Below are 20,328 nucleotides of genomic sequence, written 5' to 3'. Positions count from 1 at the left end.
GACACTGATCAAACTGAAGGCTCATGCTTCCAGAGTCAAGCCAGAGAAGAACGCAACATTTATCTTGCAACATGATATTGCCAGGCCCCATCCAGTTTGAAGATCACGAAATGCACTGCCAATCTTGGATGGTCTGTCCTGCTACATCCACCATGTAGTCCAGAATTGGCACCTTCTGATTTCCATCTGTTAGGGCCAATAAAAGATGAACAGCATGGGCAATGTTTTCTTAGCAACGATGCCATCATAGAAGCTGCGAAATAATGAGTCACTTCTGCTGCTGCAGATTTTATGACTGCTGCATGTAGGTTCTTGTTCATCATTAGCAAAAATGCATAGCTAATCATGGTGATTATGCTGAAAAATCATGTTTTGTAGCTAAGCATTTGCTCTCTATCAAATAATGTTATTGTGCTGTTGGTATCTGCTGTAGTTTCTGTGGAAATAAATAGGAGGCATTACTATTGGAGCAGCCCAACTACTTTGAACTTCACAAGCCACCAAAAGCTAAACATAAACAGTGCATATAGGATTAACAGTCTGAAAGTTCCCACAGCTATTCAAAGATTACTCTTATACAATGAAGAGTTATTGTCTGCAAGAAAAACTGTTGCTTTTGGCTTAGCTAAGAGTTCCCAGTGCTTCTTATGTCAAGCTAAAGATAGATGAAAATGCTGCATATGTACATGAGTAGCTTGGGAGAGAAACAGATGTTTTAAATTGGCCTCTGCGAAGCACTGAGAGCACAGATGGCTATTAAAACTTAGCCATTATATTACTTATACTATCCCTAGTCTGAAGGAAACAGAGACCTGTTAAGGACTATCGTGTTTGCAGACTCATCTAGGGCAAACATTTGCAGATCCTTTGTTAATAAAACATGTCTAGAAAGCATCCCAAAGTAATGCACTATATAGCAAGCTAGAAATAGCCTATCACAGCTGTAAAAGATATGAGGCATAGCAAAGACAGAACTTGACTGGAACTTTTAGTTTCAGAAGCATGTTATTTTCACAAAAGGCTAAAAGGTGTAGATGTATGAAATTAATTATGTATTACAGGGATAAGAAAGAAGAGGGAATCATACTGATAGAAGTTCAAGTTTAGTTTCTACTGGTATCTCAGCCTAAAGAAATATAGTTACTAATGTCAGAAATAATGTAGGATACTGTGGTTTAACACAGAGGGCAGCTAAGTTCAACACAGATTCCGCTCATTCTGCTCCCTTCCAGGGGAATGGGAGAGAGAATCAGGGGAAAAATCATAGGTCGAGATTAAAAAAGAAAATGAAAAAAAAAAAAAAAAAAAAAAAAAGGAAGACAGAAAAATTAGTAATGATTCCAAACAAATGATGCACAACACGATTGCTCACCAACCATGAAATGACACCCAGCCAATCCCTGAGCAGCAAGGAGCCTCCCCTGGACAGCTTCCCCCGTTTTATAGTTATTGCATGATGTCACAGAATAGGGAATATCCCTTTGGCAATTTTTATCAGCTGTCCTCATTTTTCTCTTCCCAGCTCCTTGTGCCCCCCAGCTCCTTCACTGGCTGGGCAACACCAGAAGTTGAAATGTCCTTGGCTCTGTGCAGCACTGCTCAGCAACAACTTAAACATCAGTGCATTATCAATATTATTCTTCTCCTAAAGCCAAAACATAACATTACCAGACACTACGATGAAAGTAAATTATGTCCCAGCTATAATCAGGACAGATAGGTTTAAACTAAAATAGAGAGAGTGTTACAGAGCCATGAATGTTCCTTGAAGTTACATATAATTAAATATATACAGAATGTATATTAACTGGGAGATAAGCCTAGTCCAGCTTCAGATGTCTAACAACTGAGCAACTCATCCTAAGTTCTGAAAACAGATAAATGACTAATGAGATCAATGTCCTCTAGAAGAGCTGACTTCATTCTATCCACTATAAACAATATGTTTCCATAAAATTAACTCAAATTACCCACTTGTAAGTGACATTAATTCAAGCTGAAGTATGTGACTCAATTTATTTGTGTTTCCAATTTTTACATTCCCCTCTTAGTTTCTGAAAAGTAGATCACTGAATCACTACCCAAAACTCAGAAGAGTATTAAACGTTTAAGTTTCAATTTAGATGGATTTCAGCTGACCATTTCAAATTCATTATGTTCTTGATGAAACATAGGGCAAAAAGCAGTTTAACATAAATTATTTCATTCACAGAATAATTTTTTTCTGTATTTTCTATGCAACCCACTATAGTCCAAAACGCCTCAAAGAAGAGACTATGATTTCTTATGTTACCAGCGGATATGCTCTTATAGGCATTAGACGTACTCTTATGTAGTTACTCATTTAAAATATGAAAAAGAATTAAATCTTACCTAGGAAATTCTGAACTATTTCTTTTTACCTCACTTACATAAACAGCTCTCAGCTTTATGTTCGTAGTTTCACTGAAGATCTACATGTTGAAGGACTGAAAGGTACAAAGATCTTGTTCTCAAAATATATTTTTCTTCAGCTTTGCTCAAATTTCAGATAGATATCCAACTATGAAGGGCAATGATATACGGATTAAAGTAATCTAAAAATGTTTACTGCCATTTGAATGTGTAGATAAACAAAGAGTCACAGAGTCTTAAGTTGTTGCTGACTTATTCCTAAGCAGGTTATTTGAGTGTTATACACTGATCATCATGTTAGATAAATTGCTGACACAATATGAAAGTATATTTCAATATTAATTTCAAGAGTTCTGATTTTTATAGTGTTGAGACTCAAATTTAGTGACCCGGAGAGTGGGACTAGTGAAAAGAAAACCCATGTGACAGTCCACCTGAATTCAACATCTGAAAAGATTTATCACTCAATTTCAAACACAGAGGCCATGAACTCTCATTTTCATAGAGCAGGATCCTTCCCTTTGGTGAAGATCTGCATACAATGTTTGATTTGAGCCCTCTCATGTATTCTGTCAATAATGGTTTTACACAAAAATGTATCAACAGTCCTTGGTGTTGAGACTGGCATCTGTGTATCTTTCATCTCTCCATTAAAATTATATAACTTGACTGTTTAACAACTTAATTTTTGATCTAATTAATCCCTTATTTCTTACTTATGTGAAAAAAAAGCAGAAAGAGAAATGCTGATTCTCAGTACACCACACCAAGATTTACACGGGGAACTCTTGCTTTTATTATGGATGAGCCAACGTTAGTCATCAAGGCATAACAATGACAATGGCAGCACTACCAACAGCAATAATGTGGCAACTGTCTTCAAAGCCACAAGAATTTTTAATCTGATTACCTATCAAAGTCAATATGAAAAGTACCTTTTATTTTCTATATTAAACTCTAAAAATAGGGAATGAGTTTTTTATCTTCATTACACTTGTTTTTGTAGTGATTATATACTTATTAAGAATCTGAATCAACATTTTCAGAAATAGGGAAAGAAGTTTCAAAAAATAATTACTGATAACAACCACAACTTCAGTGTAAAACATTTTTAATGGTAAAACTATAAAGCCTATAAAGCTGCATTTCATGCAGCAAATTCTCATCATGGCAAATCTCTGACTTCACTTCCTAATCCAAAATAGAATATATAAAAATTGAAATAAAAGCAAAAATTCCTGCCCTATAGTTACCCCAGCAAAGTTCAAATGCATATTTTCACAATAAAAAACAAAATCAAAGAGACCTGAATTAAACAACAATAACAAACAACAACAACAACAACAACAACAAAAACCAACATAATCCAAGATCAAAAGAGACAGTCAAAATTTGAACTCATGCATTTTATTTCTAATGTAGTTGCAAAATTATTGTACTTGTGCTTTGCCTTTCCTAAATTATCATACATGGCTGAATGGAAGATACGTATACTGATGTGTGAAAAAGAATTTGAGAACTGTGTCAAAAATATAGCACATTTAAAAAGTTGAGTGCACAGACTGTAAACCCATTTTCATGAATATGACTTTTAATTTAGAACCAGACACATGAGCAAAGTACCTGAAAATTCATATCAATGCTCAGCAGCTTGCAGACAAGTACCAAGTGGTCTAATTTTTTAGTTACATTATAGGAAGAAATTGATTTACAGTGGTAGAGTACTTTGCAGTAGCACCTAATACCACATTTACATGCCTCTATAATTTACTTCACTTATGGCTGTCTCTTATGTTAATATTCATTATAAAAGTCCTCTTCTAATATTGCTTGATTTGACAGGAATGCATTAGCTATGACAAATGCTTTATAATGTGCTCAGACAATATTAATACAAGCAGAACCTCTGATAATTGCTTACTTAAATGCAAAGTTTTCCCTTTTTTTTTGAATTTACCCTTTCCTCTCTTGTTCCAGCCCCTCAGTAACACAAGTTTGTAACAACTGTATACCAGTTAGAATCTCTCTAAGCTGACTTTGTCTTACTGGACCACATGAAAAACAGAACTGGATTCATTCCATTCAGAAACCTATAGATACAGATATAACTATGATGTTTTCATTTAAAAAGTATGTTTTAAGTGGAAGTAAATCACTTTCCTTATCTGTGATCTCCATCTTATTTTATGATAAACAAATTCCTTCTTTCTCCTTAGGAAATGACTTGTAGACGAATGTTCTTTATCCATGTATAATCTGAGATCACAGGAAGAATTTTTGCAAGCACAGAGCAGAAGAAACCTGGCCAACAGGTTTACAACAGCTCTACTCAATTGTAGTGAAATCTTAGGGGAGAAATTGGCTTTTAGGTTTCAGAGTATACACAAAAGCAAGATACTTTTATAAAATACATTTAAATTTTGCAACAACAAAATGGGTCTGCATTGCCATAGGTAACTGGATCCTAAACGATCAAACATTTAAGTGTCCTAGGACATATCTCTGGTCAATATATAAACACAACTGCTAATACAGTTCTTTAGACTTTCCAGTCAGATACTGGAAAGGAAAAAAAAACAAACAAACCAACAACCACCCTTTAAAATAAATTCTAATTAATGCTTTAAGCACAGACTTGAAGCAATTAGTACTGAAAATAAATATGTGTTTTCTCAGGTACTTAATAGGGGATACATTTATAAATAAATAACTGCATCAAATGCATCACAGAGCATTGTCCTTTGACAAAATATCAAATCTTGTCTCTCCATTCAGAGACTGCCCAAGTGTGTAGTAATGACCTTGAAAAAGATAAGCAAGTTCTTCAAACTGTCAGTAAAAGACTCGGTAGATAAGAAGGGTGGGCTCACCCACTGGAAAGCATTCTCTCTGTCAAACATAAAGTAAGCAAGCATATGATAGGTGTTGCTCGGAGAATGATGACACGCTACCAAAAGAAGATAAATGCACTCCCAAATATTTAAGGCTGGAAATGTCAGCAATATATCTTATGAGTTCCGTAATGACAGCCATCTTGATTAGATACAGTGTCCACAGTATTTGAGGAAGGTAAAAGCACTAAATTTAGAGTAGCACAGTTTCATGAAAGATCAGAAAAGTGAGAAATCAACCAAAAGGCTGCACAGATATATGTTCACAGCAGAACTGTTAATTAGAATGTTAGAGTGGGCTAATTCACAATTCTATTTATTTTCTTCTTTGGTTTAATTTTAGCCAGGATTTGTTAAAATCTGAAATTAAAATTACAGTGGGAGATAGTCATGAAGCTGGCTTCAGAGTTATGGTAGAAGATAAGAGGGATTTTGACTTGGAGCTGAACAAACTTCTTGATATTAAAAGGCAGAGCAATAAAAATCCATCATTTCTCAACAGCTATCACAATGGACAACTTGAAGGATATTCTAACCTAAGAAAAACTAAACTGTTAAGGATAATTTCAAATTTCTGTACAGTCAGAGAACACTTGAATCATTATCTATGACAACAAAAGAGTCACCACCCCTGGATGTGTTTGAGAGCTATTTGGATGTGGTGCTCAGAGATATGATTTAGCAGAGGGTTGCTAGAGTTAGGCTATGCTGAGGTTGGACTTGATGATCTTTGAGGTCTTTTCCAACCTGAGTAATTCTATGATTCTATGATTCTATGAAAAGTGAAGATTAACAGTAAAAATTTTCTGTAGCAGGCAGGGCAACTTTTATTCAAATTTACCCAACTTAGTTAAATGCAATTGTGTGAATTGCTCCTTGCCTTTTAAAACGTTAGGTGAGCTCAAATATCTCCTTCATCTCAAGAAGACATTTGGGTATCAGACCAAAACATGGCAAGAAGATGCTGTCCATCTGCAAATGGGTGTTGGTCCTCCAAACACAGCACGGCCCCTGGTTCAGGGGTTTTGTCAGTGCAAACTGCAGACCTACTCTATTAGTTTCCACATGGACTTCCATTCACTCATCACAGGCATAATTCACCTTCTCCACTCATTAGTGAAGCTTTCATGCTCACTGTTGTTATCTGGAGCAGGCAAGCTGCAGAATCCAGCGCACAACATGCACCTCAGGCTGGAAAACTAGACAGCAAACAGCAAGGGAAAGGAAAAGCCTCAGTTTCCCTCTTCACCTTGATAAACTAGTTTCTGACTATGCAGCTATTGTGTATAAACTTGTCTCAGTTTAAACAAAAACACTATCTGACCTTTGTGTTTCCAGAAAAAAAGGAAAAAAAAATTAAAAAAAGTATATATATATCTATATATATATAATAAAAAATGTAGATTGATTAGCATTTGTCAACTTTCATGAGTTTTAGTCACAAGCTCACAGCCATAATATGAAATTTTTATTGGGTTTAAAATTCAGAAATAAAAAAAGTTCATTCACATTGTGAGATACTGTGAGCATAAAAGCCTTAAAAGCCCTAATAGCATGCTCACAGCTACTGTGAGCATTGTCACTTGTGTGTGTGCACTTGAGATGTCCCCTCCAGTGATCTATCAAGTTATACTGTTCAAGCAGGATAAATGTGATAAGATTTGCCACTTATTTGAAGCACTTTGTATATCACCATCAGTAGCTGCTGATATTTTGTTACAATTAAAGCCAGGAAAAATTTGGGCATCATCCTCTATTGAAAATATCAGTAGTTGTAGGGCAACTACTACAGGTGAATTACACTGATCGGTTGAAGTAGGAAATATGTTGATATACCTTGCAGATGGATCTGATAAGACAAAATTTCAGCTGTTTAGCCACCAGAAGAGAAACCGAAGCAGAAATAGTAAAAAACAAAATGCGGCAACAGAAGGGATTAAAACTGCATGATCGCTACCTCAGGACTCCCTTCATAAGGTGCATGAACTAAAGAGCTCATTTGAGGACTATGCTGTAAGAAAGTGGTATTTGCAAGCAGAAATAATATAATTTGAAAAGCATGATTCTTTTTTAGGCTAAGGCCTGTATTTTAATAAGTGAAGATCTACTGGATTAAATTAGGAAATCCTTCTGAGTCTCTTAAAATGCTTATTTTATTTATAGCTTAAAACTAATCAGAGTTGAAACAAGGAAAAGAGGACAATAGCAAGTTCTGATTGAAAGACTTGAAGAGAAGAAAATTAAGTATACATTTTGGGAATTAAAACATGAATTTCAATTGTCTCAATTAATTCAAATTCTAATAATGACAGAAAAAAAATTAAACTAAGTGTAAGAGTAGAAAAAATACTAGGCTTCCAGAGACATAACGCATGTTTGATTATCTGGAGTAAATTTTCTGACACAATTAAGGACACAGCATTATAAAGACATGGTCTACCCAGACAAATCTCTATGAGCAACTGAAATTTTCTAAGATTTTATTATCCAATCCTGTGCAAAACATGGAAAGATAAAATATTATGATCCGGAGAGGAATTAGTTCAAGAGTCACTTCTTGTTCTTGATCGCATATTATTTGACTGAAGTGAACTGAATCAGTCTTATATATTAATAAGAACTTTCACATGTGACACATAAAGGCCTTTAGTATAGAACATCTAAAATGTATAATATACATAAAGCCTACTAGCATCAAAGAAGTTTTTTACTGGAGAGTCAGGAAGACAAATTACTTATGTGAATCCTGAATACATATATAGAGAAAAGCTGGTAAAAAAAATTAATTATATCCTTTCTTTTTTTTAAAAAAAAAAAAAAAAAAAAAAAGCACTAGTTCACATTCTGCTTGATGAAGTAAATGTTAAATGCATTTGTCTTGTTCACCATTAACCTGTATTTAAATCATGATATTAGATCTCTAATTGTGATAATATTTTTGCAATTAATAATATGTTTCATTTTCAGTAATAAAATAAATTAAACTCTGTATATTCCTCAAGTGTCCCCAAAAATGCTTTTTCACAAGGTTTTCGGTGAAAATCACTGCATCTGTGTATTATGTGTAGCTGAAATTTAGACATGAACTCCCAATTCTTTTTCAGCCTTACATGAAGCCCTTTCAAAAACAACCTTTAACCTTTTTCCTTGTAAACAACAAATCCTATCATATTAAGAGCAACTGACTACGTCTCCAGTTCAAATAGTGATTATTTACATATATTTATTAAAAACCCATATACCTGGAACTTGTGCTATTTTCAGTTTGCAGAAGTTTTACATTTTATTGCAGCTAACTGATGACGGAGATTAGAACCAATTCCAAAATTACTCCACTAGGATATACCTATAAAAACTCATACATTGTGGTTCCATCCCAAGGCCTTAAATTAGTAGGGTTATGTGCACTTAAAATGTTTCATATTTAGTCTGTATCATTCCAGTATTTTACATAATTATTTACCTCTGTATGTTCTAGAACCGTGCAAACACAAAGCATAAGCATGTTTTCTTTTTTTATCAATTCAGTATGTACCCTCAAGAAAACAATGTTTTGGTTGGGAAGGATAATTTTCTGTCAATTCATGTTAATTTTCATTAATTAATTAATTACATGTAATTCATTATTCAATTTCCCTGACATCTGTTACTTTATTTCTCCCAAAACTAGTGTCATGGAGATAGATCTATAGTTACTTGAAATATCCTGTTTAGCTTTTTTGAATGCTGACACAATGTTTATTTTCTTCCAGTCCTCTGGATTTTCCAGTATCTATATTATATAGAGAACTGACAGTTATGCAAGAAGAAAGATCTTACTCTGCTTCTTTTAAAACTTTCAGATGTAACTTTTCTGGAACTGCTCTCTGCTTAAATGCTTGTGTTTAAACACACTTAAAGCTGCCATTAGCAAAGAAGGCATTTAAACACTAATGTTATCATCAAGTTGGAATAAGTAGCCTGTTTTTTTTTTTCTCATTTTGAATTTATCATATATGGTTCCTTGGTTCTTGTAATCTTTGAGAGAGCCTTTTTTTCCCTTAAGACTAGATTTATTCTTGTACTCATTTATTTCCTATAATAATACTCTGTATGTTTTACTTTCAAAGTTACATAAACCATTCTGACATTAATTTAGCTATTAATATGCCATAATATAAGAGTTTTAATACTGGGAGATTGATATTTTATTTATCAAGGTGAAACATGGAACATGGAAAGATGAAATGAGAAATAGGCAATTCTTTAAGATGTCTGATATCCTAAAATAATTTTGAGAATAAGAGAATCTTAATGTATACTGAAGTTACAGGTGTGCTCTAGCTAAGGCATCTATTACATGGAAAACTAAAGAAAGTTTAAGCAGCACAGAACTCAGGTGCATGAAAACCAATTAAATGTTTGTGTTCCTCCTCAAACAGATGTCAAATCTACAACCATGCTTTATCTCAAGGTAACTTGATCTTTCTGATATCCAACCTAAACCTCTCCTGGCACACCTTGGGGCAAGTTCCTCTTGTCCTGTCACTTGTTATCAGTGTGAAGAGACCAGCCCCGCTCTCGCTGCAACCACCTTTCAGGTATTTGAAGAGAACAATATGTTCTCCCCTCAGCCTCCTCTTCCCCAAACTAAACAGGCCCAGTTCCTTCAGTCACTCCTCATATGGCATATTCTCCAAGCCACAAGCTTTTTATTCACAAGCTTTGTTGCCCTTCTTTGGACCTGCTCCAGCACCTCAATGTCTGTCCTGTACTGAGGTGCCCAAAACTGAACACAGCACTCTACGTGGGGCCTCCCCTCACACCTGCCGAGTACAGGGGCAGGATGACTGCCCTAGTCCCACTCACCACACCACTCCTGATACAAGCCAGAATGCCACTGGCCTTCTTGGCCACTAGAGCACACTACGGCTTCATATTCAGCCAACTATCCATCAGTACACTATGGAAAATCAGCTGAATATGAGCCACACATAGATGCACGCATAGTAATATTTATTAATACATCTATCTGTTCCTTCTCTGGTGGTCTTTAGACCACTATGAATGGTGCTGTAAGGACACTGTACAGTAATGGCATCAAATATTTAGCACAGTACATTTACTCATTCTCTCAAACACACTATCCTTCTTTCCTTGGTTTAGGCATGGTAGGAACATGAAAGAAAGAAAAAAAAAAAAAAGGAAAAAAAAAAGAAGAAAATGAAAATATGAAAATTAAAGTCTAAACAACCATATTTTTTTTCTATATTGCCCAGGTAACATGTCAGTTTGAAAAAAAATGGATCACTTATACGAAGACGTACTCTTCTCATTTCCTTGAAACAGTCTTATCATCTGAATTCAGACTTGAAAAAATTAACCACTTATCCAAGATTATTTGATCAAGTGCCCATTCCATTCCAAATCAGACTATAAACTAACAAAATAAACATGTACATAACTGTAAAAAAGTTCTAAATCTAATGTTTTACAAAAAAGTAATAGAGAACCAAGGACTGAAGCATCTTGATTTTTTCTGAAATTACTCAGGCTAAGTTTTGTCAGTTTAATTCCTAACACAACACGAAAACAAACAAAGTATGAGCCATTAAGCAGATACATGCTGCAGCACTTGATTCAGTTTTGGTCCAGCAGTGATTATGAATAAACGATGAATGGACATCTAATAAACAGAAGACTGTTCACAAGATTTCTAGTAGTTACAACTATGGGCAATGACAAATAAGATTATATTTCACTGAGACACTATGGATAGAATATGCTTTTCATTTCTATGAACAATAACATTGTTAGTACTAAACTTTCAAACTGATTCAACGCTGATACAGATGTTGTGACTGACAGCAGTTTTTATCCACAGGATTATTCAAGCATAAAATTGTTGTCAAGGCAATCCAAAACAAAAAGCAGCTGGGTCCACAGAAAACTCATGGTGTTCAAATGACAAAGCTCTCAGTACATAGATGTAAGCAAAGAAATGATCAATTGAGGCACATATAAATTACTGTACTTTTAATATCACCATTTTGCTATGCTCAGAAAGTAAAAGCCCTAGTTCTACATAAAGATCAAAAGAGAATCTATTGTCTTCCAAATTACCATCGAGCTTTAATGCAAAATTGGTACAACAGTCTGTGTAAGGCTGATAACATTTTGTGCTGCAGTTAGCTACAGATTGTCTGAAGTGTGAAAAAGTCAAAGCATAGGTGATTTAAAGTGAAAGACATTGTAACATGGTTGAATATGACTGTGTTTAATTTTCTTAGCACACAATTAAGAGCATGGATAGCGATGAATCAGTAATCTCTAATTTTCAAGCAAATGACAAGAGCATCAAAAATATGAACACATTTTCCAGGCTAAATTAGATTATGCTGTTCTAAAGCTGGCTCTGAAACCAGTCTGCATGATGTTAAGCATCAAGCTATTACTCCACGCTTATTATTTCACACTTTCAGTAACAGCATAGGATATGCTGCATATTGTGCAACTTGTTACCAACAGATACCTGCGTATCTACAGACCAACTTCAGTTACCGTATTGGCTGACATGAGGAAACAGGCCTTTTTCAGCTTTTATTCCCATTATCTGTTGACCATTGAGTCAGTCCCCAGAAGTACAGTTAAAGGTTGCAGAACAGTGATAAAGTATGCTATGAAATTATTAGAAAAGGTACAATATAAAAAGACAATACTGTATACAACAAGGCACAAAACAGGTGAAAAAAGAGTAAAATGAGTGTGAAAATAACAGCTCTGAAAATAAAAAACTCTAAATTTTTCATCTATTCCAAGAGAAAGATATAAAGATACAATTTAAAATGCAATAGAAAGCTTTGTGCTTCAGTCAGGTCCCATCAGTGATCTTTTCCTTATTTTAATCGCATGTAAAACACATTTTATAAAAGTAATGTATATTACACAAATTCAGTGTGATTTGCCTAATGGGAAACCAGTGTAAACCTATTAAAGCCATGCATTAGGAGAATTTAGTGATCTGTATAAGATTAGACATTCCCATTTTAGTCCTCTGATTTTGCTTTGAGTTTATTCTTTTTTATTTTTTTCTTTTTTTTTTTCTTTTTTTTTTTTTTTCCTTCTTCTTCCTGGTAGTTTCTTAGTTGTTAGTTTTACATAAAGACACAACAAAACATGATGTATGAGCTCACAGGCTGCTGGTCAGCAGCAAAAAGTCCAGCTGAGAGCCAGTCACTAGTGGCCCTCAGGGACTAATATTAGTGCCAGTACTATTTAAAGTCTTCATTAATGACCCAGTTGCTGAGATAGCATGAGCAAGTTTGCAAACAACACAAAACTGGGATGAGTGCCTGATGTACCAGATGGATGTGTTGCTATTCAGAGACCTTGATAGTCTGGAGAAATGGGACAACAGGAGTCACTTGAAGCTCAACAAAGGAAAATGTAAAGTTCTTCAACTGAACAGAAATAATCCCAGGAATCATTTTATTGTCACCCCTTCAATTAGAGAATCCAGAAATATAGTACTCTGGATTGTATACTATCACAACACGAGTTTCCATTTGGGATGGTCATGCCTTCTCTTTTTCTGTTCTAAACAAATACAGATAAGGACAGGTGATAGAAGGATATGAAATAATAGAACAGGTAGCAAGATTGTCATATGTTAAAAATGTGATCATTCATTATGTGCCTGGCAATATAACTCCCTGTTTTTAATTCCTTCCAAAGACCTCTTAAGTTCTAGCCTTCTAATGATTCTAAAGGTTCTTAAATGCAGATTAAAAAGGAAAAATAATTCTGACTTTCACAGGATAAGAAAAATGACCCCATCTTTCATGTTTTCTCCTTTACACTGTATGTAATATTCAGGAATCATTTATTAAAGGTTCTAAGGCATCTGCTTACATAGTGGATTGCATAGCCTCCAACATTAATTGGTCTTTTTCTCAGTCTTCACTGCATATCATTACATAGCATTACATAGATTTCCTGAAGGTGTTTCATTTGCTGGGGCTGTTAAGCATGCACAAAACCAATGAAGTGAAATCCTGACCAATGTGCTGTGACTGACATGTAATTCCACTTAACCACTGTGGTACATGATGTATTGGAGGTGATATGAACACAACCTTATCCTTTGCATATTTGGGATCAAGTATTAGTCTTCTGTACAGAGTTCTAAAATACTGTAGGGAAAGTTCTTACTGTAAATCATCAAGTGATGCTAATAGATCTTATTTCTAGCTACAAATGATCAATTCATGAGATGTATTAATTAGCTATTCTTTCAGAAATGCTTGTTACTACCAGAATATCTTTTACTGTGGTCCTTGAAAATAGTGCATACAATGCAGCATGTTCTAATGTTATTCCAGCTTTCAGGAAACACTTTGCACTTGTTTTAATGTTGTTCCTGCATGCTTGATTCTACAGAGTATAACTTCTACCAAGAAGGCCAGTCAGTCTGACCACCAGTCACATCAATGCTGACTCGTAACACCCGTAGTTCTGTTTGGATAGAATTGGCTACCTATTTTATTTTAATGCCAGTGACTGAATAGGACTCTTGCCACAAGCTGAACAGGCACTCTCAGTATTTTATCAACACCAGACTTAACTTTGTTTGCCAACTAATATTATTTCTTTTTCTCACAGAATACCACTGAGGTCATCATGAGTACAGAATACATACGTATATATGTACATACATATATGTGTACATATATTATAAAATATAAATTCAAGAAGTTACATACAGTGTATAAAGCTGAAGAAATTCCCACACACATCATTGCTTTTGTGGGCAACCAGTTTTTTGATGTCTTCTTATTTATGCTGATACAAATATTCATTTGTACTACTGACATTAAATGCGGGACAGTTTACATTTATTGTCAGGGATCTAATTCAAAGCCTGATGGAAAGACTCTGACTGTTTTAAGGAAACCCTGAATAATCCTCTAAACTTAGCATAAGAAAAAAAGCTTTTCAATAGTGCAAATCAAAGCTCAAAAAATCTCTTTTTCTCATTCTCTGAAAATAGTAATCATTTTTTTGTAAATAATAACTCACTCTTTCAATACAACATCCTTGCAACTGTTATGAGGCCACAACAGTTATGAAGAGATAGCATCACGAGAAACTTTAAAAGATACTGGTATGCTTAAAAACATATCATTTATCATATATATAACTTTTGACATTTCCCATCTTTGATACCATTCTGCCATGCTTCCCTTCTTCCATCTGAGAAGCAAAAGCACTTAGAATATTTTCAGGAATATACATATTTGTATAACAATATAAAACAAGCACAACAATATTGTAACAATTGTTCTCAAAAGCAATAATACTATTGTTATGACATAAATTTCCATAAAAATATATGCTGTTGATAACAGATTTATATGAAAGAGAAAAGGAAAGGAGAGGGGGAGAGAGAGAAAAAGTGAGAACTACTGGTATCTGTTTATAACAAATATAGCAAATGTATAACATAGAGAAAGTATTACATATCTACAAGGATTTTTTTGTTTGTTTGATTTTGCGATTATTAGTGCACAACTGTTTACAGTGCAAGACGTGAATCACAAATGGTTGGAAATGAACAGCTTCTAGCATAAAAAGAAAGGTCTTTGATTTTTCACAGCTTTAACTTTTTAGCTGTTGCTGTTTTTGGCTTGTTTGGTTAATGAGGGTTGAATATGATTAACTACTTGAATTGTGTATCTTCATGGAGAGAAAAGCAGTCATACCTTGTGAGATACCAAGGTACCCTTCAGTGGACTTGCAGCTTTCCTCTGAAATTTCCAGTTGAATAATATGCATTTAAAATGCAAGTTTTATCAAAACCTGTTGACTTCACCAAATATTCACACAGATTTTATTTGCAAAGGAGTGCCTTTTACCCACTCAACAATTTAAAAGATATGATTTCACTTTGAAGACTCATTTAAGCAGAATAATTGTAATCAACAACACTTACCTGATTATGTGGAATAGAGGTTATAATGCTATTTTCCAGCTCAAAACCATGTAATAGCCACTTTAAAAAAAATAATGTAATGTTTGAAATTTATGAAAACAGGGTTTAAGCTAACAGTGTTTTAGCAAGAGGCTTCTAAAAAGAGTTAGTGCAAATTGCTGTTTTATTTGTGGTTAAAAGAAACATGCCATAAATAATGATTTATAGACAGGTACTGCATATAGTCTATGAGGGTTAGGTCAGTTGATATATAACAGGTTAGCTGTTACAAAAAATAATCAAAATGTAAGTATTGCATTCTGTCCTAAAAGAAAGACAAGCCTCTTTTCATAAAGAGAAATTGGTTGCATGACTGTCATACTCTCACCAGCATACTAAAAGTACTAAAATAAACCAGTACCACACAGAAAAATGGATGACGCATGAATCAATGGGGCAAGCACATAACCAACAGACATGGAATTAAGGGGGAAAAAAACCAAAAACAAACAAACAAACAAACAAACAAACAACAAAAATAAACTGAAAACCAACAGCAACAACAATAACAACAGGAAAACAAATAACAGAACAAACAAAAACAACCCACAACAAAGATTGTCGCTTAACCTGGTTTGTCAGAGCTGGTATTGATGGTATTGGTAGTGATGGAAGTGAAGGTAGTCTTTGCGCTGTCCTTGGTAGTAACAGATTTCTGCTTATTTTTCATGGCTTCCAGTGCTTTGAGCTTCTTGGCATGTTTAGTGCCTTTGTAGTGGGCCGCAGCCTGGCTCTACAAAGGAGAACAAAATGAACCATGCAATCAGGCTCATTTCTAAACTGGCATTCTCTGTATTAGTACAAATACAGACTACCTTTCAATAAGGGGTACCACTCATGTTATCCAAATAGAAAATTATATTTATAATGATGCTTGGAAAACAATTGAAAAAACAACCCCTATTCTATGAATACAGTATATTACTGTATAACGATATATTACTTCCAGACAAAAAATAAGAATATTTTAGTCTTGCATGCTTGAAACATTCATTAGTTTTTCTATCAAGAAAAATTTGCTTTTGCATTATTTTTATTTTTATTTCTCCTCAGGCAATAGGGAAGAAAGAACTTTTCACTTTTCCCATTTCCATGAAAAACTAAATGTTTAGCTAAAGTTTCTTTCTGCCTTTCAAAGAAGTGTTTACACTTAGCAGTTCTACCAGGAATTTCTCAAATGGAAAGTAAAGACTAACAGTTAAGAGCAAACCAAAAAACTCCAAAAAAGCCTCAAAGCAAAAGCTACCATGTCCAAACAAAGAAAGCAAAACATAAATCACATAAATTATCCTCTTCCGAGCTCATCACCAAAGATCTAACTTGAATCTAAGACAGATTTGCAATTCTCTGTCTTTAATAAATAAATAATTTTAGTCCACCTGCTAGAAAAGGTAATATTTGAAATTCAAAGCCAGGTGCAAACAAAGGAGAAACCTCACACAAATCCGGTCAGAGTGCCAAATATGTTTTGGCTACCTGATATCATTAACCTAAAACAGATTTGGCTGTGTGTTGCTATTGAGATTTACGTGCTATACTGAAACGATATTCATTATTCTATAATTTAATACCAAACAGTTTTCATTCAATTCACGTTGCATGTATATTTTAAGAAAAAGAAAAACAATAAAAACAAAAAAAACCACACAAAAAACACTGGAACTAATAAAAAATTCAGAGCTTTGTTTTTTCCCCTCTAATATTTACTTTTTTATAATAAAGTCTTACTGTTACTAAAATAATGATTAGATAAATGTCTTATAATTTTACTGCTGAAATTCAAGCAGATGATTAGAGTGAATATATAAAGTAAATGCGCTTTATTGTGTAATCACAAGAGGAAATAAACACTTCACTTATTGGCTGCTAACTCAAGGATCAAAGGGATAAAATGACACAGTAGCTTCGCTGACTAAGCTACTTGTATAGGTAGAGAACTCCTGCATTTTCTGGCATCTGTTAATCATTAGACCTTTATTTAATGCTGCCTGTGCTGAATTTTGGGAAGAGAAAAAGTTCTAGCAAATGTAACAAGCATATATTAATTATCTCAAGAATTATGGTTTTCAGCATTCATGAAAAGTCCTGATTCTTTCCAGAAGCCTGAGTTTGGGAAGTTCAATGTGAGGAGATGAGAAGTGAATTGATTTAAAAAAATAACCACATATACACGTATGTGTATATACACATAAATATATGCTCTCACTGTATATTAAGATGCATCATTCCACTTGGTTGAAATGCCAGTTTCTCTGTATAATACTAAAATAATGCAAATATTGTAGTAGGTACCCTTATTGAAAGAACACTGGACAGTGAAGTTATTAATTAGAAACAACTAGAACAGAAACAGCACAATCATGCACCTTTTACAATTCAGAACACATAACATCGAGACATACTGTAAGCCAAATACAAACAATCAAGAGATGTTAATTACTGTTAAACTGGAAGACCAGTGTCAGCTTATGATGATGCATTAAAAATGACATAAAAAGTACAGCCTTATGATGAGATTGTGTCAATTGTATTTATTGTTTCTAGAGTCAAATTTAATTATCAGACAGCTTCAGTTACTCAGTGCACTTGTTTTCCCTAACTGATAGTGTCATTTTTCAAATAACAGAAAGGTAGTTAGAACATGATCCTAAATACTAGAATACAAACATTGATTTTAGTTTGATACACAGCTCGATTTTCTTCACAGAATTACTGGATAAACACCCCAGATTTATGAGTCCTGTATCCACAGAATTTGCTAAAAATTCTCACAGCTACTGCTTCACAAACCTCTACTTGAAGTGCTGGATGCATATGGAATAAAAAATAAAGCTTTATTTAGAAATTAGTAAACTTCCTAGTGTTCGGAAACATATGAACATAATTGTTCTGAAGTGGAAACACATTGCTGCTATATAGAGTTGTCCATTACTCACTTCTCACAATGTGTTGCCAGTTTATGCAGCTTCTATTTAGATAAGATCTTTATGCCTTTTATATTTCAAAGCTTAAATCCCCATTTTCTCAGGGAATATGTAGCCATCTAATCTTGTTAACAGTAGCTGGCAGGTTAACAGTAGTTCTGTGAGAGAAAACAATAATCCCTAAGCATTTAACTTACTCAAAATTAACATCAACTTTTATAATTCAACTGGAATCCTAAATAAGAGTCTGTCATTATATTTCCTTGCAAAAGTGGGATAGGGGAAACATGAGTGGTGACTGTACCCTTTCACAAAGATGAACAGGGGGTCCCCTTCTGAAACACTTCAGAGCTCAATAGTTGCAAATAAATACATAAATAAACAAAGATAGATAGATAGATATAGATAGATAGATAGATAGATAGATAGATAGATATGCATAAGCATATGTGTATATATGTCTTGTCAAGTTGTGTTATAAGTTGTGCTCCAACAAACTATAAGCAGAGCTGATATCCAGACGTGAAACTGAATGTACTGAACCCACTGGGAATCAACGGAGAGTTTTGCTTTGCACAAAGATGTACTGACTTTTATAATTGCATATCTTGATGGGAAGCATGTCCATTGAGAAACAGCTGTTTTATCTAAAACAGAAATTTTCTCTAATGAAAGAGATTCAAGACAATCCCAAAGCAAAAACTTCCTGGAGAATACTCAGCAATCCTAGCCAAACAGTTATCTTAAAAGCTCTCCAGTATTAAATTTTGCTTCTTGTAATGATTATTTAAAAACAACAACAAAACAAACAAACAAAAAAACAACAACAAAACACAAAACAAACAAACCAATCCCCTCCCCCCACAAATTAGAAGAATATTTTAGGACAGAACTTTCTTCTTTCATTAGTTTCCAACAGTGTGTTGTTTCTCACACCGTACCTTTCATGTTTAATACAAAATATTACCCCCTGTGTTTTGATGACAAGTCTGACACCAAACATGTGGCCCAGTCTCAGCCTCGTGATGATTCATAAGAAATATGTCAAATATTGCTGATTTATCATTACACTGAACCTTAAGAAACTATATCCACTCTTGAAAAGATGTCTAAAAAGTAAAATGTATGTTACTACTTTGAATCCGAAATTGAAGACCCACTGATGCTGAACTACATTCTGAGAGCTCCAATCCTGCAAATCACATGTGGATAAAATTTGTTCTACATGAATTACTTCAAAACCAAGGAAACTGCAAGATGTCTAAATGGCAATTCACTTTTCAAGGTTACCTGTAAAAAAGTCATACCTATTTCAGTGGTACAATTCAGTTTAAGCATCTCTTTTGCAAAGCAGGTAATTTCTTCTGCGTCTATGCACATATGATGATCTATTTGTAACCATTTTAATACACATATTATACATTTAATACACATATTTTCCAAACTTCATAAATGTCTAGAATATATAACCATCGTATCTACAGTTTTTATAGTTACATCTGACAGCAGTAAGAAATAACAGCCAGGGTCAAAACTCAGCTGCTTTTTATTCATTTTTTGCTACAATTGCTATAACGACATCATATTACTAAGCAAACTGTAATAAGTACAATGAGAAGTATATAAGAAATTTTTAAAAATCCAGATGGTACTCTCTTACAATAACAGACATCGCATCTATTCAAAAGTCCTCAAAATAAGTTTGTCAGTCTGACTATTTTTCTTCACTGAATCACACACCTTCTAACCTATATTTCTTAGGCACCAGTTCAAGAAAAAACATCCCACTTAATTTTGAGTGTTAAGGCACAAAAGAATTTCACCCTATTTTCAGAGAACTTTCAACTTAGCAGTATTGCATCTTCTATATTTTTCATATCCATTTGGCTCCATCTCATATTACCAATCATCTGACAGATTGACTTCCTGCCTCTTTCATTCCTTCAAAGCAGTACCTTCCTAATAAAAGCAAGCTCAAATAATAGAATTTTTTTTGAAAGTGTAATTGGTTTACTCCAATACACTTCTTTGCATAAATTTAATCCAAGTATCTCACAGTATCATCTCAAAATATGTTATGAAAGCTGTCCATTGCGGAGAACACTATATT

The 20,328-nt window shown here is 34.1% G+C and overlaps 1 protein-coding gene across 7 annotated transcripts in view; it reads right to left on the bottom strand.

Annotated features, from left to right (window-relative positions):
• Positions 1-20,328, bottom strand: part of ZNF385D (zinc finger protein 385D) — a 361,757-nt gene that overhangs the window by 33,643 nt on the left and 307,786 nt on the right. For all 7 annotated transcript variants that reach the window (XM_015853987.3, XM_085538403.1, XM_085538405.1 and 4 more), the window contains one exon: positions 15,865-16,027. In XM_015853987.3, the coding sequence (XP_015709473.2) occupies positions 15,865-16,027 (163 nt within the window). The remainder of the gene's footprint in view (positions 1-15,864; positions 16,028-20,328) is intronic.

The sequence above is a fragment of the Coturnix japonica genome, chromosome 2, assembly GCF_054131305.1.
Source record: "Coturnix japonica strain WE chromosome 2, WE-NBRP24, whole genome shotgun sequence".
NCBI classification, from domain to species: Eukaryota; Metazoa; Chordata; class Aves; order Galliformes; family Phasianidae; genus Coturnix; species Coturnix japonica.
Note: the sequence above shows the minus strand (reverse complement) of the source record. Positions and strands in the feature narration are given on the sequence as shown.